The sequence below is a fragment of the Psittacula echo genome (genome assembly GCF_963264785.1).
Source record: "Psittacula echo genome assembly, chromosome: 2".
Classification (NCBI taxonomy): domain Eukaryota; kingdom Metazoa; phylum Chordata; class Aves; order Psittaciformes; family Psittacidae; genus Psittacula; species Psittacula echo.
In genome coordinates, this window is record NC_137737.1 from 111,794,873 (window position 1) to 111,822,398 (window position 27,526).

Sequence of the window (27,526 nt, forward strand, 5' to 3'; positions counted from 1 at the left end):
CACAATTAATACCCATGTTTTTGAAAAGGGACTTTTAGGTTTGTTTTTGTTAATTCACAGATTAAAATTATACCTATTCTGATGATATTTTATTTTGTGGTATTGTAAGAATCTTTTAAGAGCTTCCATTCCTGCCCAGAAGATGAATCTGGAGGACCTGGGGGAGGAGGAAAGCTGGTGGTGTCATGCCACTGGGCTCACAGTGACTGACTGTGGACTGGGGCTGGAGATGATGAGCAACAGGACAGAAAATGCAGAGCATGAGATAGTGCATGTTCTTATGAAACTGGCCAATTCACCTCATCTTCTATTCTTCATGTCATTGAATTCATTAAGTGGTTAGAAGCTTACCTGGAGCAGGAATAGTGCTGAATATTGCTGTCTTGACAAGAATGTAGGTATTCGTCTGACTAAACTTGCCTCCAGTTAAGGGAAATAATGCAGTATGAGTAATTAAATGGATTGAGGCCCAGGAAATGGACCATTTTTCTGAATTAAAGCAGCAAGTTGTTAGATAAAAAAGAATTTGCATCCTTCTCAGAAATGCTACAAACCAGCTTCATCCAGTTTCCAAAGATAAATCACTGCTGAATTTAACTTTGAACTTAACTAAGTACTGGCCAGGACACTAATGAGTTCAATGATGCTGAGAGCAAGAAATTTTCAATACCATCACTCCAAATAACATGTAGCTACAACAATCAATGAGTTTGATTGTTGTTCGACACCAGGTATTCTCAGCGGGCTTCATTATTATCTAAACTCTGACATCTTTGTTCATCTTCAGTGTTTGAACTGGATAAGAAAGTCATATGCAAAATGAGGCAAGAAGAAGCCTTTAGGTAAGGTTGTCATGCATGCTGCACCCCTGCCATCAGTTATATGGCAAGTCAGGTAACAAACATTTTAGTGAGTGTGGAAAACAGGGGAATGTTTACAGGAGAAATCTAAATGGCCTTAGGGGTGGTAGCAGTAATCACACAGCAAAGCAGAATACTCTGTTAGGTCCTTAGATTTGTTATAAGTTCCTTGCTATTCTTCCTCAGTGGAATTTTTGTATGCGAGGCAGTTTTGATTAAGTCATTAATCTCGAGTGCTTTTCCTGAGCTTTTATCATTCCATAGGCCTGGGGAAGAATAGCTATCTGGGTTTAGCCGATAATAGGGAAACTGAAATATCCCTGCTTTTCTTTACCATTGCCCATTTTCCCTGCTTCTCCTAAATTGAACAAAAAACCAAGTGCATATTAGCTTTACAGAAGGGGATATAAATCCATTTTTTTCCTTTGTTTCCCCCTGGAAGACACTTCAAAAGTAATCATCTCATGTATGAATGTTATAGAGCCACCATTGCTCATTTTTGTGAGTTGCCCTGTTCCCTTAGATTGAAATGAAGCAATGAGTCTCCAAAACCTGATAGGTTTAAATTTTGAACTTTTACTCTGCATTGGGCAAAACATCAGGTCAGGAGCCAACATTCTGACAACTGAATATGTTTGGAGAGAGAAAAATGATACTGGCCCATTAAAGACATCATTCCAGGGTTTTTTCTCATCCTCTCCCTGTAAATTGCCACTGGAGTTGTTGTTCTAGAAGTACTAATGGCATATTTACAGGAGAAATCTAAATGGCCATAGGGGTTGTAGCAATAAGCTCACAGCAAAGCAGAATACCCTGCTAGGTCCTTAGTTTTGTTACCAAATTCCTTGCTATTCTTCCTCAGTAGAATTTTTGTAGCATTAGGATCTGATAGCCCTTGGTCAATTAAAGCAGGCAGTCTTAGGCAGCAGGAGATCCATTGCTGGACTGGGGGGCAGCATGTCTTTTCCAAAGCTGTCATTGTCCTTGTCCCTGCAGAAACAGTAAGTAGAAATTGTTTACAGTCACGGATAAGAACAGTATCTTTTCTTGATGTCTCATGAACTGCTTTTGCTTTCAGAATAAACCTTAACAGTCAGGAATCGCTAAGCATAAAATACAGACACAAAAGGTTTACATCTCTAAATAATTATCAGATTCCATCTTGCAATAAGCAGAAGGCATTTTCATGTACCTTATAATCTATTTAATACTTAATGGACTCCTAAATTATTCACAGGTTAAAGTGTTCAACTGTTGCTGTCATTTAAAGAGCAAGTACCCAGCAGGAGTCTTGCATAGGGCTTTGGAGATCATGTCAAATGTAGCATTTGATTCATTAAAGAAATGCTATACTTCCAAAGGTAATAGCATCCAATTTCGCTTCCGTTAATCCTGGCCTGGCTAATAAAAGGCACAGTGAGATTTCCTGTTTTGATTCTTATCTCCCTGCTCAGTAACGCTTTTCACCATCCCGCAACAGATTTGGGATCCCAAGTCACCTGGTACTGTTGCAATAAAATCTGTGACCTCTTAGGGGAGAAGCCTTTTTTTTTTCTGCGGTTCTGGATAACCGAAACAATATGCTTATTTTTGAGTGTTATTTATAACTCTGCTCAGCTTTCTGGAAATGGTGTGCACGGGTGGAATATCTAGAGTTTGGTGTAAATCAAGGTAAATCCCTGAACTTTGTCAGAAACTGGGATCTGGGTTTTTGCCTTCTAAGGAAGTGTCATCCCTGATCTTCTAAGTTCCTCAAGCTTTCCCTGCTCAAATGAAGTTAAGGTGGTAGGATTAAGTTCTCATGATTTAGTTTTGCTTTTTGGTGTCTGCTTGAATCCCTTGAAAACCTTGTTAAAAAGCAAAACTTTTGGAAAATAAAACAGGAAAATCAAAAACGAGGAAGAGGAAACTTTTCATCGTTTAAAAGCCTCTTTTGGCAAGGACCATCTTTCCTACTCTGCATTTTGTAAGCACCTTTTACTACTGGATATTGGTTTGTGCACTTCCTCAGTCCCATCGGTAACCTAAAAAACAGAGTGAAAGCTTGATTTTTTGGTATCCTCCATATGCTTCTGGCTTGTGGGTCCCACTGACCGTGGTGCCATGCCATGTGTCCTGAAGAACAGCTGGGTGGCAGTGGTTGGCAGCACTGGTACCCAAACAACTGTCCTGACTGTTCCCAAGGCATAACTTACCCGTTTGGAGAGGGCAAAGTGGAGGCATCCCCCAGGTCTTTCCTAGTTGCTCTTGGGATTTTGGGGATGTGGGAAGGAAGCAGCAGTGCTGGGGCTCCCCAGCTGCAGGGCGGCAGCCCTTGAGCTTGGTCTCCCAGGAAGTGTTTTACTGAGGCATTCATGAACTTTTGTCTGTAATAGAAGGGAGGGAAAAAAGATCAAGGCTTGTCCTGCAAAAACTTGACTAGCTTGGTGTTGGTCTAGTGACAGGGAACTCAGAAAGGATACAGTAAAGGCACCTAGTAATCTCGCATTAGGTGTTCACTGAGATCATTTACCAGTGAGAGAAGGATGTGTAAAAGCTAGAATGAGTCTTCCCATTTATACACCAGTAAGAAACCACACGTTGTTTAGTACTGATTTTCCTCAGGAGAAGTTTAATTCTCTGGTTTATGGACAGGTTTCTCTCCAAACTGTAATATTTTATTACTCTGGTTTAAAACACAAGCAATCATATACTACCTTCAAATACAGAGCATATGTAGAGGAGGGGAAGACCTTAAGTAGCCCTTGCAAAACACGTGGGATGAGGGAGAATGGCTGCAGTGTTGTTTCACAGGGCTCTGAAACATCAGAAAGATGGGAAAATGAAGTCCATCGATCTTCAGCTAATGCCCAGTAATCATTCCCATGTGTTCTCACATGTGCCAGCTCACCCTGCTCCCAGAGCAGTGATTCAGTCCCAGGAGATGCTCTTTTTTCTTTTTAAAGCTCTGCTGTGCTGACTCTTCAAAGGGTGCTGGATTTTCATTTGATGAATTACAGAGTTGTCTATCCTTGCCTGCTAATTGCATGGAGAAATTTCTCTGTGACTTGCTGCCAAAGTCGTTAACGGCGTCACGTCTTACTCTGTGTCCGTAAGGGTTTGAGTAAATTGTTCTGTTATTATTTCAGTTAGTTTAGATAATTTGTTTTCATTTGGGGGTTTGGGGGTGTCCTCAGGTTGTGTGTTTGTTTTGTAGATAAAACCTGCTGAAATGGCTACCTTGTGACATCTGTATGAGAAATAGTTCCTTTAAGCATGTTCCCCACAAGAGCGGAGAGGCTAATCCTGTGCCTCTGACAGAGGGTTATTTTTGTGTAATTATTTGTCCAGCTCCTCAGTAACATGATATCAGGAAACAGGAATGATAATGTGACACTGTGCTAAGTGAACCCCAATGAAAGAACTAAGATGACTTTGTTGGGATTAGAAACTTGATACAGTCTTTTCCTTTGTCACAGGAGTATGTTTTCCAGCAGATAGATGGGTTGGATTTTTCCAGCAGTGAGGTGCATGATTTATTGGGAACTCACCAATTGCTGTGTTTCGGAGAAATAAAGTGAGTGACAGGTTGGAAAAGAAAGGCAAGGAACAGGATATGCCGAGACACACTATGAGACAGCCCGTCCCTGCAGTTGGGTGAAGAGCCTGGAGGGCTTCTCCCTGCCTCAGTGTCAGCATGTCTTCCACACAGATTTTTAAACACATAGTTGGGTCTCGATGGAAATCGGACAGGAAAATACTGCCAGATAAATACTTTGGAGTTGTATACGGCTGTCACTCGCAGAGCACAGGTTTGCTCAAAGTATTTCTTGCCTTCACTCACATTCTGATCTTGAGGCTAAAGCATGGGATACAACTTTGTTGTCTTGGTCATATCATTTACTTCCAAGACTAAGGTGCCAAGTGGGTCAGTCCTCAAGTAGATCCCCAAGTTTCCATCCCAGGCAATGGAGTGCTGGGTTTCTTCTGCTGGCAGGTCACAGGGCTTTGGACACTGTCCTGCGCTCAGAGGAGCAGGAATCCTTCCCGGAGGCTTTCATGGACAATTACCTCTGTCCAGCAGCGTAAGGGGATGTGGGTATATACGCTGGGAGCATCTATCTGCTAGATACGTGGCAGGAAAGTGTTTAGTCTCAGTTGCTGGATCTCAGCTGAAGAGTGTGTGACTTCACTTCCTTTCCAGTGCCAGGTTTTGTCAGAGGCACCCAGCAGTGGGGAACGTTGATCTATACCATAGGTGGGGTAAGAGATGCAGCCTGGAACAAAGTGGGATTTTTCTCTATAGTGTATGTAATGTAACAAGTGCTTCTGGTAGGAAAAGGTGTCTCGTCTGTGCTTTGCATGTTTGGATTAATGCTGCTACCTCATTTCAGCGTTGGGTGGTGAAAGGTGAAAAAGGCATCTGTATTAAGAGCTGTTTCTGCTCTGGTTTCTGTTTCCCAGGGATATGAAGCTGGACGGTGGACGCCAGTGCCATTCTACTGGAGTGTGTCTCAAAGAGATAATTGGTCTTGAAGGTGTGGAGCTCGGAGCGGATGGAAAGGTAGGGATGTTTCTGTTCCTGCTGCATTAGAGTTTATGTAATAATGGTGAAAATAGCTTAACTAATAACAGGCACAAATGCAAACCTAGCTTATAACATGCAGTGTAACACAGTAGTTAAAGCACTGCATGTGCAAACTGTAAATAAGCTTAGCAGAAATTCAGGATGACTGCCCAAGCTGTCAATGTGATCAACTCTGTCTCCTTGAAGGAATTTGCCTCTGGCAACATCTGAGTCTGTAAAGCATTGCTGAATTGTGCAGCCTTCCCCTGGCTCTAGCAGAAGGTATCACTGCAGAGTATATTGTCAGGGGCTTGAAAACAATATCTGTTGAGAGTTGTAAGCTGTAATTTTGTTTGCTCTCAATTTTATGTAATAAAATAACTTCAGCTTAACAGTGTGTTTTCCCAAAGAGCAGGAAGACAGTAGTACAAATTTGATGAGTATTTAAAAATCCAGGAGTTCATTCACATGAATAGAATAAGCAATTACGAATCTTTAAGGAAAATGATCCATTTTAAACGACTCATACATGAAAACAGTTTTTGCTGAAAGCCTGATTTATTTTTATAGTTCAGTTTACCCAGTCTGCTGTCATACGTGGATTTAGAGGCCCTCGGTCAATGCTGCTACACATTGTGCGCTCACCTAACCAGGTGTCAGGCCAGACCACAGGCTGTAAATTCCTGAGGACAATCTGTCTGCTTATAAATGAATGAAAACTCACATGTTTTATTTGATACCTATTCTGACTTCATCGTAAACCAGTCCAGAGTCTGAGACTCATTTTTTTAATTCAAATAATGTTATTTTTGGAGAACAAACCTATGAGAAGCAAGGCTTTGCCTATTCCTGGCCAGGGATACAGGCAGAGAAGCAGTATGCTCTAAAAATAATTTTGTCACAAGTTCTTCATTCACACTTAGTCCATGTTGAGAGGCAGTAAGTGATCTCCTGCAACCATTGCTATAAACTGGAGCTCACTTACGACACCAGTAAAACTCTGCCAGGCAAAATACTGAAGGAGAAGAATACCAGAGAAAGTGCTTAATTTCAGCAGCGTTCAGTTGATTTGCCTCTGGCACATCTGTGCTGAGGGACCCATATGAATGATGCTGTTTCAGTAAAGAAGCAGCTGAAATCTGCTACAGGGAAGGGGCACAGAAAACACTCAGCCAAACCCCAACCAAACGGACATATTTTTAAATCTGACCCTTGAGTAGGATTTTGTAAATCCAGTGTATTAGGGCCTCTGTGTGTGTGGTTTCGTTGAAGAGCTAATGCCTTTGCAAATGCTTTTTTTTTTGCATGGATAAACTGACTGCACTGAATCAAATGTAGGTGACTGGTGTTTAATCATTTATGCATAACTATTAAATCCAGAAAATCCTCTGCTAATTTGGCTTCCCGTGCTTCTGATTGCGATGCACCAAAAGGCATCCTCCTGTGACTGAGCTGGGCTAAGACTAGATGTCTCCTCTGACTTTCCTTTTAGACGGTTTCTTATACACAATTCCTGTTTCCCACCAATGCTCTGGGAACTCGGAGAAACACGATAGACTCCACCTCGTCCTTCTCCCAATTTCGCAATGCAAGCCATCGTAGCCTTTCTTTGGCAAGAGCTAACAGCACCCAGGGGAGCATTGATGCAGGTAACTTCTCGAGCAGCTTATTTTAATATCCCTGGGTATCCTGGTGAAAGGCAGCTATTGTGGAGGATGGACATATTTTAACCCCTTCTATTTGTTTAAATTAAGCAAAATGTAGTCTCATGTGTTGGGTGAAATGCAGCTCATGCCCTGTTTGTTTAGCAAAGCTGGTTTACAGATGATGGAAGGTTAAGTAAACAAAACTGCTGGTTGTATTGACAGCCCTGATGACACTCAGCGTGCCTCCTCCTGACACCGGCATTGTTTGTTCCTCCTGCATCAGGCTCATCATTGCCTTCCTTTGCTATGGAAAATTTACAGTGACAACACAGTAGCTGAAAGTGTAAACTATACTTGTGACCTTTATTAGGCTGGGAAGGGCTGTGTTTACAGAGCTGGGCACAAAACATAAGCCAAAGCACTGTATGCTTAAGATGTTTTGGCATGTTAAATGAAACAAATCAAAACATCTGCATAAACAGATGAAAACTTGTTGCCAGGAAGTCATTGTGATGCTTTGCATAGTTTTGCAGTTCTGTGAACCCTAGTTTCACATTTACTAGGTAATTCATAAGCTGTAGGTCCTCTCTATCTCTGCAAATTCTATTAGTGTTGAAATACTTAAGAGTTTTCAAGATTTAGGGTAACTTTTTAACTCTAAAAAATCTTCCATGAAGATCATCTTGTGCATTATCTGTTAAGTCATTTGCCTCTTCTGTTAAGTCTTGATTTATTGATATAATGAATTCTTGATATAATGAATTCCTTTCTTGTATTTACCTTTGTTTTATAGGTAGTGACCTGGGAGACTTTGTTGAATACGACCCAAATCTTTTAGATGATCCCCAGTGGCCATGTGGCAAACATAAGCGGGTTTTAATATTTCCTTCATATATGGTGAGTGATATGCAAAAGTAGGTGTAGCATAGATAAATTTTGGTAACAGTATTTTGAAGGCTGAGGTTACATTTGGCTGTATTTTAAGAAGATTATTATTATTATTCCTAATCTACTAATAACAAGCTGTTTGGAATGCTTTGTTCTAAATGACACTTACCAAGGCATGTAAAAACAAACTCGTGGAGGTATTACAAAAGTAAATGCTAGCATTGCCACTGTATTTCATAAATGCTTTAGATGAAAGGCTTGTTAGAACAATGTGTTCATTCTCTCGCATTCAGAGGAAAATTTATACTTCCTCTAATTGGCATCTATGACAAAATAGGAGGATGCCCATTAGGGTTTTTCTGAAGTCATGAAGCTGCGTTGTGTTTTGATGCTTATCCTTCACTCCTCGGAACAGCACTTTGGTGTCTAGTAGAGCCTTTGTTTCCCAGGTATTTATTTCACCATGGGATAGTTCTTCCTCTAATTGCAGCAATTACGAGCAGAGCCTGTATGTTTTTCATTATATCCAAACCCGTAACAATACAGGCACGTAACTGTTCCTTGGTCTGTCCTCTAGCTCAATGGTTTCTGTGGTGAGAGACTACTGTAGGCTTGTTTTAATTGCACCAAGTCTGTAGACTTCAGTGTGCTGTTTTGACAGGACTGTGGCAAGATGCAGTGCTGTTGTATGTGTGTGAGCGTGTATCTGTCTGAATTACACACCCAAAGTAGTAGTAGACAGCAGGGAAATGCATTTTTTTTTTTCCAAAGTGGTCACCTAGTACTCTTATCTATATACAAATAGGATAGGATTTGAAACACTGAGGTCTAAAGTGTCGTCCATGTCACCCAGCTTCGAACAGAAGATGTTATTTAAGAAACTGCTAATGTATGTAAAGATACAGTCTTTGCAGGTTCTCTTCTCCCCCCCACCCCACCCAACCTGATCTGTATTTGATAATAGGGCTCTTGGGTGCTACTTCTTCAAAATAAATGGATTTTAAGTGTTTCATGTAGATTGAAGGTTACCTCCTTGCTGGCAGGAGTGTTTTGCTTGTTGCGCAGAGAGGTTGAATTAAGCTCTGAGGTTGTGTTTGTGCAAAGTTTTCAGATGGGGAGTCCAGTATGTTGTCTGCTTACTTTCAGCCAGTTGGCAAGTCATTTTTTGGCTGCCAGCTCACAAACTTTCAACCTTTTATGGCAACTACATTTGGGTGGGAAAATACTTGTTAGGTTTTGATACAGTTATTGTCAGGGACAGGGAACTGTCTTCCCTCAAAGAGAAAGACGTTGTTAACCAGCATACAAAATGAACATAGCTTCAGCAGTCACGGTTGTGTTTCTAACCTTCCCTAGGCAGTGAATGTGCACCAGGCAATGAGTCCTGTAGGATCACCTGAGAAATTTGATCCATTTTCAACTTGGTATTGAGATGGATATGATTGGGTGAGTCAAAATAGGGCAGCCAGGATAGCATCCTGCAGGGGAGTTTCCACCCAGGAGTGGGTGTTCAGTGCCCCTCTTTTCCATATGCTGGTTAACCACAGAATCTTGAGGTCCATATTTGTACTTCTGTTGCAAGAAGGAGCTAATTGGGAATTTCCACTGCAACAGAGGTACAATTGGATACTTCAAAGGTGAAAAATGGGCTTCAAGGGCAGTTGTTAACATCCTTGTTATCAACACTATATCTGAATTGACAGGGTTCTCCCAGCTTCATTTTCTCTAGGGGTTAATTACTACTTATAACTTATTTGACATTTTGGATATTTTTTGCCTGAATTTGCCTTTCGGACGTCACTTCATCACTGCCTGAGGTTTCTGCAGCACACCCTTCTGTCTGAAGGCAGGCACTGATCTGAGAAGGGTGTGAAGGATATCAAGTGCTGTGTTTCTTTTGTTGGTGAGAATCACAGGCACATGCCAGGAGCTCTCTTATTGAAGGATTTTGCCTGCGCCTGTTTGAAGCAGCACAGCTGCAATGCCATGCAGGAGCTGCACACCTTTGTAAGAAACCAGAGAGTCTGTGGTTGTTCTTCAGTGCTCTGCTGAGATTTCTCAATGGGCTGGTACTTCCTTCAGCCAAGAGAAGGGAGAAAAGGTAGTGCCAGCGTGTCCTGAGAGCTTGCAGGTTAAATAGGATTTTGCAACTCGGGCTGTGGGTAAGGAGGGCTTGTACAATGAGCTAGTGAATATAGGGCTATATTGGCTGTGTAGAAGGCTTTACTCGCATCCATCTTAGACTTTCCTGACTCAGCTGGTAATCCCCCTCCCTGCAGTTCCAAGTTCCAATCAATGTGAACAGGAGCATAATAGGCTGTAATTTCAAGTAATTTTCTTTCCCAAATATAAAAATCAGCAATTAAAGCAAATTGCAGTCTGAGGCCAGTGAGAAACCTGTGTTTTTCCCTGACTGAGCGCAGCCATCGAGGTAGTGACAGAGCTCTGCCAAATGACACGGAGCTGTGGAGCTGCTGTACACAGATTGAAACCAGTCTCTGGTCCTGAGCAGAATATAGCTCATAATAGTAATTGCTGCCTTTTGCAAGTGGTGGAGCAGCTGAGAGCAGCTCTGATGTCAGCACCAAACATTTTGTTGTGTGCAGAGAGTTGCAGCTTGTAATTAAAGTTTCGTTACTTGGCCAGCATTTAGCATTAATGCTTGGCAGCTGCAAGCTTGTAGATATTCCATGTGCCCTCCTTCTTATGGGTATCGGAGCAATTAATGGGGGGAAGGTGTGCAGGAGGAATGGGAGCACATGGTGGTGTGGATGAGCAAGTCTGGATGGTGGGCTGCAGCATGCAGGATATGCTATGCTCCTGGGATATTAGGCTAGATGCAATGCTATATAGCTATATGCTATGACAGTGGGATAGAGCTACATGCTGCTGGGGTATTACTCCTGAGAGCCTGGCTTGTGCTCTGTAGGCCAGCATTTCTCTGCTGGTAAAACTCTGTTGAGGTCTGTGTGAATGCTGCATCAGTAAACACTACAGGGCTTATCCTGAGGCGTAAGATGGGCAGGATGTGTGGTCTGGCTTGGATTTTACTCTGAAATATGTGCAGTTAACACTCAACGTACAGTTCCATCCATTTTTGTGGAGCCCAAGTTTATCATCAGTGACGTTGACTTTATGGTCCTGTAATTTTACTGAGCTAAATTAGTCCCAGCTTGCAGAGGATTTTTAACTGTAAGTCCTCTGGAAGGAGAAGTACATTTGATTTGGTCTGGTTTTTTCTGCAGTGAAGTTCCTGGCTTGAAAGGATGCCCACTTCCCTGTTGCTTTTCTAACACAAACAGCCTGTCTACGTGATTCTGAAAAAGCAGCTTCAATACCTTACCAACACAAACTGTGGCCTCTGTTTACTGTATCAGTAACACTTAAATTCTGGTCTGTCCTCGGGAAATTACTCCGCTTGGTGTTGTCTTTGTAGGAGAGTCTACAGTCTGTGCCACAATATAAACAGTAAGAGGTAGAAAAAATTCATGCTGGGGGGCAGGGGGAGGAGGGAAGCATCATGTCATGGGTAACAGATGTCTTCCTGGCTGATAGCGCTGAACCAGGAATTCTTGCAGATTCTTAAATTTCTCTAGAACAGGAATTTTATCTACCAGACAGAGCAGTAATTTCTTTGCTAGAGCCTCATGTTGACTAGTGTCTATCCAGGCTCATCAGTGCCTCCCTGCCTCCCTGTGTTCTTGCCAGCAGAAAGAAAACTCTTCATGTGCAGGAGGGAACTTGCTCTGCAACAGGCACGTGGCTGACCCTGCACTCCTACTTTTGTTGGTAACACAGGAACAACACAGGAGTGTGTTAGCTGGCTGCTGTGCACTGCCAAAACTTCAGCAAAAGAGGAAAAGCCCGGATCAGTAGCATCTTGACTTTGAGTGACCCTTCTGTAATAACATCCCTGCTATATCCCTCTGTCCGTGCCTAAAGGGTACACATGGAAATTGGTTTGGGCACTTCACTACAATTTCAGTATATTGGTTTAAATATGTCAAAATAAACTGACATCTCTACCCCACTAATCAGAAAAGCTTGTACCAAAGGTCTGCAGTGCTCTTACAGCTCTTGTCAGCCTGCATGTGCCAGGTACTGCGCTAGTGTCAAGCACAGCCAGGCTGTGTTATTACAGATTAGTCCTTTAGTGTGATTTTAAAATTGGAGCTGCTTGCTGCCCTGGCTGTGCAGTCTTAACAAAAGCCCTGCATGATGATACAGCGCATTCAGTCTCTTGCTCCCCTGTTCTGTCTTTCACAAGCAGCATCAAGGTCAGGGATAATCGGCTACTGACAGTGTCCTTCAGTGCCGTCACCCTGTTCTTCGAGCTGCTTCCGTAGTTGTAAATTAAGCTTCTCCAAATTGCATTTTTATCAGCTGCTGACCTTGTACCCAAAAGTCTCACAGAGCAGAGGACTGCAGTAGTGCTGCATAGTCGTATTTAAACCCTGTGCTCTATGCATTTGATGCTAGATTTGGCTGAGACTCCAGTAAACAACTGCTTTGTAACAACAACACACTGCATTAATTGAGAATGATTCCAGTGTGTTAACTGCATAAAATAAACTGGTGCCCTTCTGTGTACTTTAATTCAAAGAGGCAGTTTTGAGACTGTCAAGTTCAAAATCTTTCAGTTTATGAGCCTTGAATGTTAATAACTATCTAACAACAGAGACATCTTTAGTCTCCCCTTTCCTTTTTTTCCTGTTGTGATTCTTTTTACTTTGATTATGCATAAGGAATCACTCCAGTTTTCCATCACTGTTTTAAGCTCTGTCAGGATTTTCCATATATATGCATCTTCAGCCTAAGTATATGAAGTTGGTTGCTGACAGTTTATAGGTACATAGCAGGTCACTTGCAGCGTGTAGGCAGTGCACAGTCATTGACTTCATTTGTTATGTGGTTGAGAATTTACCATTGACCTACTGAAAGTCTGTTAAAGGTATCAGTCCTCTGTCTGCTCTCTCTGTGAAGTAGATTTATCAGGGATGCACAGTAATGACAGCTGAAGAGAGCCTATCATATATCTTTCATTTCATTCACCTATTTTATTCTCATTTTATCCTTCTTAAGCAGGAGATAGAGGCATCCAAGGCTAGATCATCTTTTATTGGTAGCATGCCAAGTAGGATTTATTTTCAACAATATTTCATCTTGCCAGTCTTTCCAACCATTTCAGGCATCCTCCCCCCTCCCATATTTATGAAGCTATATAGACTGCTTTCCTATGAGAAAGCAGCTGCTTAAAAATGCTTGTGGATAACACACAAGCTAACCTCCAAGTTCAAAACTGCCAGCCATGCAAAAAGTGTGCAAAGTACAGATTCCAGCCAAAGCATTCATCAAGTTGTCCAGGCATCTGTCAGCTACCATATATCAAAGCTTTCATTTGTCTTGTGCAACTTCTATCTCCAAACTAAAATATACAGATTTGTATACAGAGAACGTGAACAGAGCTCAGGAAGGAGGATTGCTGAATACTGAAGTGAAATGCATTTTGTGCAAATAAGCTGTGAGAAACAAGACAGATGTTTCTGGATGACAGAAGTTACAAACATTCAAGATCGGAGTATGAGAGAGACAGTTTGGTAGCTCCCAGTGCCTTGCTTGTGCGTCTGACGGCTCTGGGAGTGCAGAGTACCTGCCTGGCAGGGAGTAACATTTTGTATAGGAAAGAATGTTTGCATAGAAAAAGGCTGTGTTACTTTTAGGGAAATATTTGCAAATCCTTCATAACATTTGGGGCATCGGTGTTGGAAGGATGCTCCTACATGGGCAATACCAGCATTGTTCCGGACAGACAAAAATCCACATTGTTAACAGTCATGTCTTCTCCCCAGCGTGGCATTTGGGACTTGCAGGCATCTCAAGCACAACGAAACGGCCTAAGAGAAGGAAAGTGTAAATGCTGGGCAGAGAGTAGGCAGCGAAGGATGCTGTTAGGTCAGAGCCTTCCCATGTCAGATCCCAGCTTGTCCTTGTGGGTCACTGGGCCACACCCCAGTGGTTTCCTCCGGTCCATTCCTCATGGGCAGGGTTGGCAGTGGGGGGGGTGCAGGAGACGCCTAAGGCAAGAGCAGGGTGTGGGACCAGGATTTCTATGTAGCCTCGTGAGTGCTGTGGCCCAGCCATGGTGTGACAGTGAGAGGGGTGCGCGGGTACCCAGTTAGAAGGGGTAACTGCTTCGATAACTCAACAGACACTACCTCAGCACTGATTTTAAATTACCTGTCAACAGATAACAGGTTTGGGGTCTTTTGTGCTGCCTGCCTCTCTGGTGGGCAGGGTCCCACATGCATGCATTTCTATAGGCAAAGAGCATCCTTCTGCTCAAACTGAGTCAGGCTTCTCCAGCAGCTATGAAAAAAAGTCAAGGGGAAATGAAAAAAAAACAGAAAAAAGGCGCTGCACAATTCCTTTTCTTGAGAATGGGGGCAGTTGGCTGCACGCTGCAGCATGGCACTGACAAGCTGAGACAGCTGCCTTAGAGCCAGTGTGTTCAAACATGCTGCCGTTATCCTGTTACATGAATCAAAACCAGCACGCACCAGCTTTCATCTGGATTTCATTATTGTGATTTATGTCATAGAGACTGTTGTCTCGCAGGAAGCAGCAATATGTGGAGTACTGGATGGGGGAGATTGTTATCAACAGGACAAAATGGACAAATCTCTCTGTTTAAAAATAGCCATACCTCCTTACCATTTTCAGTTTTAAGCCCTCTGCTTATTCTCAAGCCTCGGAGTGCTTTGCTTTAAATACAGTTTTAACAAAGGGTTTTTCTCCTTCTAAAGATCATTTCAGCTGAATTGTGGCAAACCTCCCATGGGCTGGAGGAGCCCCAGGTAAAGCAGACGGTGCCTGCAGAGCGGCTGCAGGGAAAGGTGCACCCCGGGGGACTGCTGCTGCTGTGTGGCAGAGCCCAGGGCTCACTCCTCCTCTGCACCATTGCCCACAGAGCTGGGGTCACACTGGCACCTGCTTGATAGAGGTGAAAGCAACTGAAATGTGCTATCCAGCATGATTTGTGTGCAGCCCTTCAGCTGTGTCCAGAGGATGGGCAGGCACTCCCTCCGTTGCTGAGCCCTGTCTGCTGTGAACTGGTTTCTGTTGTGCGCACGAGGTTGGTGCCTGATTGCATCTTCCTCTGTTGAGGGGAGGATGATTACCCGCAGAGAGCCAAAGGCAAGGCTGCCAGAAGAAAACGTAATCACTTTGAGGGAGATAATGAAGATAAAACTAAGGAGCTCTGTGGTAATGGAAAGCAAACAACGGGCAGTTAGGTTTGCGGTAAAGCATGGAATAAGGTGGTGTGTAGCTTTGCACAGTAACAGAGAGCTCACTCTTTCTAGGACTGCCCAAGACGACCAAAAATTGCTCTGGTAGTAACTGAAATCAACTTTGAATTTAGTAACTAAAATCATCTTTGGATTTAGTAGCAGGTAACCTTCATGTGTTCAGTGCCTCTTGACTCTGTAAGTAAGAGCAGCATGAACTGATGTTTCTATACATTGAGTAGCAGATGGCACTGGTCTGAATTATGTTACATGGCTTGTTTCAATAGTCCTTTTACAGCAGTACTAAGAGGAACCCCCTTAAAGCCACATAAAACTCCCAGTGTATCTGTGTGTCAGAAGCACCCAACTTGCTGATGATCCTCTGACAGCAAAACCAAGGAGCAGGAAGGCAGGCAGCAATGTCGCAAAGAAAGAAAGGAGTAATCAGTAAGATCAGTAATCAGTAATTCTCCTGCTTCAGAGGGCTGACCCCTGCCACATGAGAAGCTTTCTGCAACGGAGAGCCCTGCTGCATGGGTGCATGAGTATATCCTTCCAACCTCATCAAGACTAAAACCAGGCCCACATATTCAGTTGAAACCTTTCTCTCCGTCCCTGGGTAGGGCAAGGTTTCTTCTCCCTGTCTTTTTCCTCTCTTTTTCATTCAGGCATGGTACTGCGTTGCCTGCCTCAGCATCAAGACAGCATATGAATATTTAACCTCAGTGGCACTGCAGTGTCTGCCCAGATCTGCACTTGAGCTCATCTGTATGCATGCAGAGCAGCAGGAGTGGCTGAAGAGGGTTGATGTGACTTTCTCCTTTTGACAATTCCTTACAACTGGAAGCTTTCCTTAATAGGAGTGAATTTCCTTAAGAAATTATCCTCTTTACTGAGTAAAATTTGGACTAATGATTCACCCGTACTTGTGTTGGAGAGGGCTCACAAGCATTTATACTTGGGACGACAGATGCACAGCTGAATTACCTGGCAGGATGTAGTGGGGAGCAATTTATCTGGACAGATCATGGTTCTCACACTGCAAATCAGATAGCAGAATGGCCCGCATTTTAAAACACGTATGACCCTAACAACAACCCACGGCAAGAAGCTGTTTTTTGCTGTATATGTATACCTGAGATCCTGCTGTATGTTGTTCAGGGGAAACACATGCTCTGCTTTCTCTTAAATTGCTTTTATTATCCATTATTTCAGTACTGTATCTCCTAAATAAAGTGCAGGAAAAGTTAGGTGTGTTTTACTCCCCTTCATGCTCATTTCAGAACCCGACAGGGACATACTCGAGTGACAAAGAGTTGTCCGATTGCTCTCCAGAGCCGTTACTCTGTCTCCTCCCCAAGCCCTCCCATATACTATTTTAATTATTAAAAATACCTGCAAACAAATGTGTGCTGTGGTGCTCAACAGTTTGTACCAGCAGTTCCTCTGAAGAATCGATGTGAGAGAAACTCACAGTAAGTCTCAGAACCTCATGGACGTATGCACGCAAAACCTGGTCATCAAATCAGTTACTGTGATGGTCTTTTTTGGTTTAACAAAACTTCTCAGCCGGGTTTTATCCACCCATATTTAGCTTAAACTCACTCTTAGCAATACCTGGAGGATCCTTATAAGATACGTATTGTTCAAGGCTTGTGCTGAACAGTTATCTCAGACTCTGGGTCACTTGTTCTGATGGAGCAGTCACAAACAAATTGTTGCCTTAATTCAGACTTAATTTGCCCCTCTACTGAAAGCATTGGGACTGACTGGCCCTTGTTTGGTATTCCTTGCTTTTGGGAATTGAGTGATCTTGTTTGTTACAAACTAAAGGAGAATTCTCTTGACCATGTGTTACAGACCACAGTCATAGACTACGTGAAGCCATCAGATCTCAAGAAGGACATGAATGAAACCTTTAAGGAGAAGTTCCCTCACATCAAGTTAACCCTCAGTAAAATAAGAAGGTACGTTGCAAAGCTTGGTACGGCTGCAACGTGATGCAGCTGTCTCACATGTCAGTGCAATTGCTGCTGTACATGAGGGGAAGCAGAGCACTGGTTCATCTTCCAGGAGCAGTGACCAGCAGAGGAGCAGAACAAGTCAGATGCTTGCTTTGATTAGCGGGGCTGAGTAAAGAAGATCAGGGAAATGCAGCATCTAAAGGGATGAGGATGTGAGCTGGGTACACACTAAACTAAAATACCCAGAAAAATAACATGGAGTCTCTTAAGCTCACAGCAGTTAGCTTAAAAGGAGACTGAGGAAAGAGAAATGCTGACTTTTGTGCCTTGTCCAAGAGCATGGTTAGAAGCAAAACAGGTGGTCAGTTTCACAGCAAAGTTGTAGTATTTCATCACTGTTTCCAGTGTAGCAAGCTAGACATACTGCTTCACTGGAGTAGTGAGAATTTCATTTGACTGAAGTGGCCAGAAGGATGCTGAGCGGTGTGGCTCTGTAACCAGGCAATACTGCAGTACGTGGGAAGACCGTCGGTTTGGATTTGACCAACCGTAGCCAGCGGCAAAGCTGCATATACAGCACAAGCAATCAACCTGTTGTTACTGATGCTAAATAAATTGTATGCAGCTTAAGACCTCTGATGAAATACTGTTGCTGAAAATGTCAAAGCTTTTCATTTGCTTTTATAGTGGCACAACTTTCTGGGGGCAGTGAGCAGGAAGGGTGAGTTCAAAACATGCCATAAAATGTGTCCCCAAAAGAGAATATAAAGGTATCTGCCCAGTAAATTACCTTTCCCTTTTCCTCTCCATTTGATTAATCAGGAATCTCTGAAAGGATGATTCTTAGTGTAAAATGAGAAATGCTTTAAAATACAGTTCACAGCGTACTTGTCTTCTCTCTTTACTCAGCTTGAAGAGAGAAATGCGCAAGCTTGCTCAAGAAGAATGTGGTTTTGAAGAGCCCACAGTGGCCATGGCCTTTGTCTACTTTGAGAAGCTCGCTCTCAAGGGGAAGCTGAACAAGCAGAATAGAAAGCTTTGTGCTGGAGCCTGTGTTCTTTTAGCAGCCAAAATCGGCAGTGACCTCAGAAAACATGAAGTCAAGCATCTTATAGATGTACGTATCCATAGGTTTCCAGTGTTCCTTCTACATGAAATGCCAGTATGTGGTCTATTCAAGCCAGCTTCCCAGTGGTCATGCTGTGCTTTAGGTTTCCAGCTGTAACAGACAGCTACATATGTTTTATTGTTACACATTTATGTGGAAGTAGTAGTGATCAATGTCACTGCAGAGGTGTGGGAAGCTCATTTGATGTGATTGAAAACCCTGGTGTCAGGTACTGTGAGGTCTGAGAGGTATCTGACCACTATTCTGTCAATACAAGTCAAAAGTTAACCCTCAGGAAATTCATTTTGCCTTTTATTATGTTTTCAAGAGTGTCAACAGGACTCTCCTTTGAGAGATAAACGTAGATACTAATTTCAGAGGGAGTCTAATAGACTAACAAGTTTTTATTTCTTTCATCAAGTTAAACTTTTGGGCAAGAAAACCCGAAGAAGTGTTCCCATCAGAATATCTCACCCCAACCGTTTTTTTGCAGAGTAAGGTGTTTCCTCTTCCACCCACTCCATATGAAAATGTTAACAGAGGGGAGTGTTATTCTGTAATCTTTTGCAAGCACGGAGATACCAATCTGATTTAATACTGCAGAAAGTTGGGCACATAGCTGGGTACTTGGCTACAACCAACTCAGTTGAAGAGATGTGGGAACTTGGCGGGGGGGCAGGACTGGACTCATGCTCTTCTGCCACAATCACAGAGTTGGGTTGACAGTCAGTTTGTTATAAACCCCTCTGAATAACCAGGGAAAAGAATCAACTGGGTGGGAGTTGGAAGATCTGGCCTCTCTTGCTGCCCTGAAACACTGATCCATCCTTAAGACACATTGAGTTTTTCCAAAACACAGTGAGCACAGAGAAGTAGCAAGCCAGGGAGATCATAAGAAGGGAGTGGGGAAATATCCCTAAACATCTGGCTGCCTACTTGTAGCATCCAAATCCAGTGAGAACAGCAAAGCAGATGGGAGGTTTAGTACGTTACAGCAGAAAGCCAACTATGAAACCCATCTCATCTCCCTTGAGAATAGTAGTTTTTATTACTTGCTGTTCTTATGGTTGTTGCAGATGACAACTGAGGTATTAAGATCAAATGTATCTAATTGTAGCAGAAATAATTTTCCCAATAGGGTGTTGTAACACAGTGATGCTGAAAGGAAAATGAGTGATTTCAAGCAGTGCAGGAAGTTTGTGGGCAGACGCATGTCTTCCATTACACAAGTGATTTCAGTGCACAAAGGCAGGAGTTTCCTCTTCCTGCAGTGGTAATCACTGTGATCATTAGAAGATGTAACTGCTGGAGGTGGAATGAGCGAAATGGTGAACATGTCAGAAATAGCATGGCTGGCTGAGCTTTGTGAGTTCACCTTTACATTAAGGAATCAGTGCATCCAGTTCATCCTGCTCTCATTTTCTAAACCTAGAGCTATGCAAGTCCAGTGGGACAGAGGCTTAATGACAGCAGCATGCATGTTTTGAATCATGGCATCTGTAAGAAAGTCACATACTCACAAAGATTTTGTTCTGTTTCCTCGGCCATCCTTGCAGAAACTGGAAGAGAAGTTCCGGCTGAACAGGCGAGAGCTGATTGCCTTTGAGTTCCCAGTGCTGGTGGCCTTGGAGTTTGCTCTCCACCTTCCTGAGCACGAAGTGATGCCGCACTACAGACGCTTGGTGCAGAACTCCTAGCGCTGGCTGCCCTGCGGGGAAGGGGCTCCTGACTGTTCCCGCTTGGCTCTCCTGAGCCACATTTACTACTGGAAATGCAAAATCAGACTCCTGACACTTCTCTCGCTCTCTCCCCAGAACAGTTTTTCCAGCAATGTACAGGAGATACTGCATTGACTCAAGACTCTCAGCTTTGACAGATTTACGTTATCATTACTTTCTCAAGGCAGGTGAAGACTGAGCTGTTGGTAAATGGTTAACATGCTGAAACTGCATGGTGACTGGCCCTATCTGTGGGGACTACAGCTGTAAAAGTAGGCAAAAATTAGAAAGGCAGCCTCCATGACCACCCCTCTCTCTATCACACAAACCCTGGAAGCCCACGTGAGTGCATTCTCATAGCGCTTTTTCTACCAACCTGCTGCAACTTCCCAGAGGACTTCTTAAAGTGAAAAAGCTTTTAAAGAGGATATCTTCACTGTGTCAAAAAGAATGTGCCAATCTATTTTTGTATCAGCAATTGAAAGTGCACTTTTTCCTGTGGGGTGTTTGTGTGTGTACTCGTGTGTGTGTGTGTGCGCGACACCGAACTGATCTCAGTCCAGGTGGTTGGCTTAGCTGTTTCCAAGTGTCTCAGTTACCGATGGCGAAGATCAAGGTGACCTTATGTGTTTACTTCTTTAAAAACATAACTACTGGAAAAGTGGTAAATGGGATCATTTTTTGGACACTTGGGTTTTTTTAGTCTCTGATCTTTCACACATTGTACCTTTGAAAGGATTACACTACTACTACTATGAGAGAAGGATCAGCAACTGACCCTAAGTTTTCAGTCATGTTTGTGATAAAGGCGAAAGCATTAGTATGAGATTTCCATGTCATGTTTTTTAAAACTATCTTGTGTTAAGCCACATGCATATTTTTAACCTTCGCACTTTTCCCACTGTGGAGATGGTTAGACTTGCACTCTGTAGTGTTGTATTTCTGTGCTCTATGTTAGAGTGCGTAATAAGCACATTTATTGTGCTCTATCTTAAAACAGTGTTTTATTAAAAAAAAAGGCAAAAAGAGTAGGGCTCAGCAGTATAACAGGTGTCTTAAGGCTCCAACACCAGGGCCATCAGCTAGTAAAGGCTTGGGTTTCAACTAGAATTGACTGTGCGGAACCTAAAATCAGTGCCCATTGAAGTTAGAGGTCCAGCTCCTTTAGACATTTCAGTACTGGAGTTTTACAGTAAAAATTCTTGCAGCTTCCCTGGTTCTGACTGGACACCCAGAAATCTGGGGGGTTTCATCCAAGCCCTCCGATGCTACATACACACTAAGCTAACGCCGTGCTGATGGACATCATTTGATTGCTGTTAATCCTGTGGGATTACACCCCTGTCCAATCTTCTCCTGTGCTGGTTCACTTAACCTTGCCCTTCACATGCCCCACATGCATCTGGCAAAGTCAAATACTTACATTTATGGTAATTCTGTAAAATAAATGATAATCTCAACTATGAGGTATTAGCTGAAGCCTTACCTCTCTAAGTTTGGGAGTGCTTGCTCAGAGTATGGAAAGGGCTTGTGAGCAGAACATAGAGAAGTGGGACATACCAGAAGATGTAAACACACTAATGCTTACTTTCTTTCACTCTTGCTTTAATCAGTTTTATTGTTTCCTTCAGTTAGGCCAGGAAACATCCAGTTTCTTTACCAGCTTTGACTCCTTTAAATTCTAGTATGAAAAATGCCTGCATATGATTGCTCTATAGAATCCGGAAAGGTTACACATGTCAGGACAAGTGGGAATTGTTGGATGCTGTTGCTGTTGCTCTCCCTCCATTTTAAGGGGGAGGGTGACTGTGCTAGCTTACAGTTACTATTAATACTTACCTTGGGACTAGATGATCTTAAGGTCCTTTCCAACCCAAACTATTCTATGATTCTAAGAGGGGGTAAAGAGAAAAGCGTGCACTTAACCTCACTGGTGCAATGCCCCACGTCGCTGAAACCCACGTGCCACTCACCCATCTGTGGAGCAAGGGGAGGGGGGCCTGGAGGAAGCTCCTGCTTCCTTCTTCTCCTCCTCCTCCCAGCCCTCATGCAGCCAAGGAACAGAGGAGCCAAGAGCTTGGAGCACACCTGATGCCTCTGTCTGCCCTGCCTGTTTATTCAGCTCAAAAAGGCAGCACAATGTTGAACTACAGGCCTGCGGGTCTGCTAGGAGGGCTCCCATCCTTGGCTGCATCCCTTTCCACCAAAATAGTGTATATACGTTCAGGATTTGCTTCTGATAGCAGAGATCTGTTTCTAATAGCAACAACTCAAGGCTAAGCAGAAGCTTTACCTTTCCGTAAAGGCTTCTACCTTTTGTTTTGAGTCTGATTTTTTTTTCTTACATTGCTTTATAGTATTTGCAGGGAAAAAAGCAAATTGTGATTGCAAGATGCAGACTAAAGAATGACAGTCTTACAGTAGTCTTTAGAGACGCTATTGAATCACACTGTCACATCTTTTGCCTTCTGTGCTGCTACCCAACCATGATCTACAGTTTACACAGATTTCTGGGGTGAAATCTGATTGCTGGAGACTTTCTGCTTTTCGTTGTTGTTGTTGTTGGTTTGGGGATGGAAAAGGGTTTCAGAGTGATGTTCAGTTACAGTTTGAATGTGGAATAAACACTTAAGATGGTGATGATGTTGCACTGTTCACTTAGGAACATATATAAAGCCATATGATGCTAGATCTCAGAGCACAAAGCTTGGTCAGTACAGTTCTGGTTAGGACAATGGGCAGGATTTGCCCCCCTTTCCTCCCCAACCTTGGGAAAATTCAGGCTGAAGTGGTAGAGGAAATCTGTACCAAACAAAACCCATGTTGATTGTTTTCCTTTGTCTTACATGGTAACAAGTATTGATTTATGAATGATTTTAGGTTCAACTTTACATAGTTCGAGAAGATTAGCCATTCCGTATCACTTGTTCTGTTCTGAAATGATGCCGTACACTCTACCATGCAGAGTTTATTCCTTTTCTAAAAAAATAAAAGTTTTAAAAAAGTTGAAAATCTCAGACTCTTTTCCACCAGTGACAGTACGTAAAGTGACTCTGTTCTCTCACCTGTATGTGTTCAGTGGTTTTGGCTTTGTCTGCCTCTGGGGCATAAAGCTACTTATTAATAGGCCGGTGGTGGGATTGCCCAAGGGCCCTCGCCATCTCCTGGCACTCATGTCCCTGAGGAGCCCTCGCTTCCAGGATCTTTCCTCCAGCTAAGATCTTAATCTTCTTCTTCCCAGACCACTGTTTTGGGTTTGTTGGTGTTTTTTAAGACCTTCTTTTCGGCACCGGCTCCTCCTCCAGCTGCCAGGGCCTGGTTCTCCCAGCCCAAACCACTGGTGAGCAGAAGGACAAGGCACAAGCAGGCTCCCCAGCATTTCTTGTGTCTCGCAACCCCTGGTTCACTGGGGAGTGTGGGATTTACTCCAGGTGGTAATAAAATTTACAGCTGCCCGTTAGTAGTTGCAGTTCACAAGCAGCAGCTTCTGCTTGGGAGGCTGAAAATTCAGCTTTGAATGTACATGGTCATACCCCCAATTATCCACCACATACTGGCATTCAAGCTATTTCTTCCCACCCATGACACCCCCTAAACCCAACACCTAGCTAGGTGCTCTCACCAAACAACACCCACATTAGTGAAGGTCTGCCAAAGGTTCGGCTGTCTACCTCCACCCGTCACTGGGGTATCTAGAGACCCTCAGCTGTAAATCGTTTTTGTGGCAAGACAGACATCAGCTGGATTTACAAAGACCTCAGAACATACAAATACACAAAAAACGCTTTACTAATCCTTTTCCAAAAGTACTCAATGACAGGCAATGGCTTCTTTGGGATAGTCCGTAATGTCTTTAAGCGGTACAACTTCGCCAGTCGTTCCAGCCTCCTAAAATGCAGAGACCACGGCATAAGCCTTCCCTGGAAGCAGTGAGGAGTAACTTGTTAGGAGACGGTAACACCTTCCCACCGTGCTAAAGGATTTTGGCACCAGCCCCCACATTAAGCATTCAAATTAAAAAGGGCAAAAGTAGTTTAGCGAGGTGAGAGACTGAGCAATTACAGCAACAATGCCAACGTCACTAGCTGAGACTGAAATCTGTCCCAAGTTGCACCTTTGGGGAGGGAAGGAAGAAGTGTGGCAGGCAGAGTTGAACCTAAATTGTATGTCTTACATTGTAAACTTTTTAGTGAAGAGGGAGAGGAGGGCAAAGAAGAGGGAAAAGAAACGTCAGGTGCTATCCCTTCAAAGAAAGTTGCACTCAAGCAAAATGGTTCAGGTTAGATATAAGGAAGAAGTTCTCTACTGTGAGGGCAGTGAGGCGCTGAAACAGGTTGCGCAAGGAAGCTGTGAATGCTCCCTGGTGGTGTTCAAGGTCAGGTTGGACAGAGCCTTGGGTGACATGGTTTAGTGGGAGGTGTCCCTGCCTGTGGCAGGGTGGTTGGAACTAGATGATCTTAAGGTCCTTTCCAACCCTAACTTATTCTATGATTCTGTGATACTATGATTCACTGTGAGCTCATAAAGCAGACTCCCTGCCTTAAGCTGGGGCCTGCTGGTCCAGATGGGCTCAGAGAAGAGCTTTTCAGTCACTAGAAAACCTTGCCCAGATCCCGACAGGAAATACCAGGACCAACAGTGAGAGGAGAAGCAACGCTTATACTGTGCTACCAGGAAAGAGCAGGAGCTGTGATCCCGGAAACTGGCTTATGTACCTTCAAAGCAAGGTGGAGGGGACCAAGAAGGTACTGTTGACTTGAGCAATCAAACACTTCCTTTTGTTAATGAGAACTAAATATTGGCTACTATCATAAATTAATTTGCCCTTTCTATGCGTACACCCCTTTCCATAATTTTGCTGAGCAGCATCCTAAACCAGCTAGGACCCTTGTCTCTGCTACACTGTTCAGACATGCTCCAGGAATTAATCCCTCACACCAGAGGAAGCCTCCTACTTTGCAGTCATATTTCACTGGCAACTAATTTATAAGTCAGTATTGTCAGGGTATATTGGGATTTTCCTTTAGTTTTTAGACTGAGCTTTAGAAAAGCTTTTCTTCAGGCTGGAGCCTTACAGCTAGGAAAGGTTTGGAGACACCTAGACTACCTCAAGCCACCAGCTTCTCCTCTGTTGCCACACCAATTATTTATGTTGCCTGCGTGGCTGCATTGTGCTTGGTTTTAGAAAGGATAAAGGCAATGTGTTGTAGCATGAGAATGATGGGCACATCATCAGCTTTTAGTGTCTCACACCAGAAAATAAAAGGTTCTCTATTCTGGTCCCTAAATTTCTGTCCTCTTGTTTGTCCCTGAAAGCACACAGGTCTCAGCTCTTTCTCCTTCTCTCACACGTAGCTAATCATTACATACACACCAATTAAAATAAAAAGTAGTTAAGATGGTAAATCTCAACATGTTTATAGAATGCCAAACAAGAAGCTTACCAAATGGTAAGCACAAGAGATGTGCTATGTGCTGGTTTATTCCCTTCCTTGCAAGGAGCATGCATGGCAATGACAGTCCCTGGCTGGTAAAGCAGCACACTTGTGACAGCCTCTTCCACCCCTCCATACCTCAGCGTGGTCTTGACTTAACAGCCCCTGTGGATGGGGAGGGAAGATAACACACCAGGAATAGATTCAGAAGAATTACAAGGCTCAGCAGCCTGTGTGAGGGAAGGAGGGTTCATGGAATTATAAATGTGCAGCAAACAATGGGAGTCTGTGGTTTCCAGCAGTATTTTCTGCTGGCAACCAAAGCAGCCTGAGTGTTTTGTTTTTTAAAAGATGAAAACCTAATGTAGAAACATAGTAGCTGCAGAGTTCTAAATAGATGGATAAAAGGCTTTTATTTCTAAACTACTCTCATCCCACTCAGAGCAAAAATGACTGACTTGTTACCATTTGACTTGGTTTAACGCTCTAGAGCATGCTGCTTGCTCAGTCCTTCCCCACTTGCCAGTGGGTAGACGTCCCTCCAGCACAATGCACATGTGAACACCCTAATCAGAGGCCTAACCCCCAGACACCTTTGTCATGCTGTCCTGCATCTGTGGGTGAAAGCACAGCCTGCGAGGCAATCGGCTCCTGCCAATTAAACTGCCATATGCAGTCCTTTTTAACTGGGAAGGATATTAGCTCTGTCTTCAGGGCAGGGCAGGAGCACACAGTGGGCCTGGTTCCCACCTGTATACATTGACTACCTCTTGGTTGCATGTTGGGGTAAGACCTGTCTGTGCATCCACCCATTCAGCGTCCCTTTAAAAGGGAACCCACAGCACCAGCAAGAAGGGGAGTAAGGGGCTGTCCATGTGAGCATTCCTAGAGGAAAACGGTGAACTGAGAAGGAAGAAAACAGAACTGAAGCATGTTAAAAGACATGTCCACCTAAAGAAAGGAGAATTGAAGCAATGACTACCCATTCATCATTAACATCATTGTCATGGTCATATTCTACATCATCACTGTCATGGTCATCATCATCATCGCTTCTTAAGAAAAGGACCTCTTTTCCACTAGCTGTGAAAGGACTAGAAAGGTGCTGAACAGCATGGTTGAAATGCAACCATCAGCAACATTCCTTCTCCCTTCAAGGCCAGAAGTGAGCTGCTATTCAAAGAGGTCTCAGCTCTGACCTCCCGTGATGCAACCCACAGTCTAACTGCACTGTAGCTCCACATGGAGCACAAGAATTTTAATGAAACATCTAAGCATTACAAATTATTTTAAAGACATTTTAGATGGACAAAGACCAACATACTTCCAAACATTAGTAGGTTGCTCCAATTTCAGTCTCTTCTAGTTATAAGCATTTTTTCTAGCCAAAACTAGACCAATTTAAGCTTATAAGCAATCACAGGACATTTTCATGCACATGTTTCAAAAGCATACTATGCTTTTTGAAAGCTCAGTATTTAATCCCTTCTTCCAAAGCAACATATTCCAAGCTATCTGGACTTGTCCTCTAATGAGCAGCAGACTGGATGCCAATCAGCACCTAGGGTATTTCCATAAGCAAAGATTATAATGCACACAAAGCCAACACTGGAACTGCAAAGTGCTCATCTCCCATGACAGACTGAGAGGTTCATTACTGTTTTCTGAATCCAAGACTCTGCAAGCTGTCATCTGTGTTCCAGGGTGACCTGTGCATCATCTCCTTTCTGCACAGACTGGAGTTGAATTAAGACATAGAAGAAAAAATTACCTCTTTTTTTTGCCCAGTACCCAATCTCTCTTATCCTCCAACATCATGCCAAGTGAGACCTCTACCAGTCAGTGGAGCATACGAGGCATTGCATTTAGAGGTACTCTCCGAGGAACATCTCAGATAACGTAGTTTAAACTATGGATCATGTAGATGGATTAAGAACTATGAGATCCCGTTTCCTCTTTCATTCCTTGTTAGGCGCATTTCGCTTGGCTGCTGCTGTTTAGATGTCTTTTGGGATTCATCTTTTATTATTTCAGTAAATGGAAAGAAAAGCAGCAAGAAACTGGTGCGGTGCTGG

The 27,526-nt window shown here is 43.2% G+C and overlaps 1 protein-coding gene across 1 annotated transcript in view; it reads left to right on the forward strand.

The window, feature by feature from the left end:
• Positions 1-19,995, forward strand: part of CABLES1 (Cdk5 and Abl enzyme substrate 1) — a gene marked incomplete at both ends in the record, with an annotated part of 67,747 nt that extends 47,752 nt beyond the window's left edge. Inside the window, 6 exons of the mRNA XM_080610660.1 lie at positions 5,304-5,403; positions 6,899-7,055; positions 7,846-7,949; positions 17,087-17,193; positions 18,100-18,307; positions 19,855-19,995. Of these exons, the coding sequence (XP_080466786.1) occupies positions 5,304-5,403; positions 6,899-7,055; positions 7,846-7,949; positions 17,087-17,193; positions 18,100-18,307; positions 19,855-19,995 (817 nt within the window). The remainder of the gene's footprint in view (positions 1-5,303; positions 5,404-6,898; positions 7,056-7,845; positions 7,950-17,086; positions 17,194-18,099; positions 18,308-19,854) is intronic.
• Between the last annotated feature and the right edge of the window lie 7,531 nt (positions 19,996-27,526).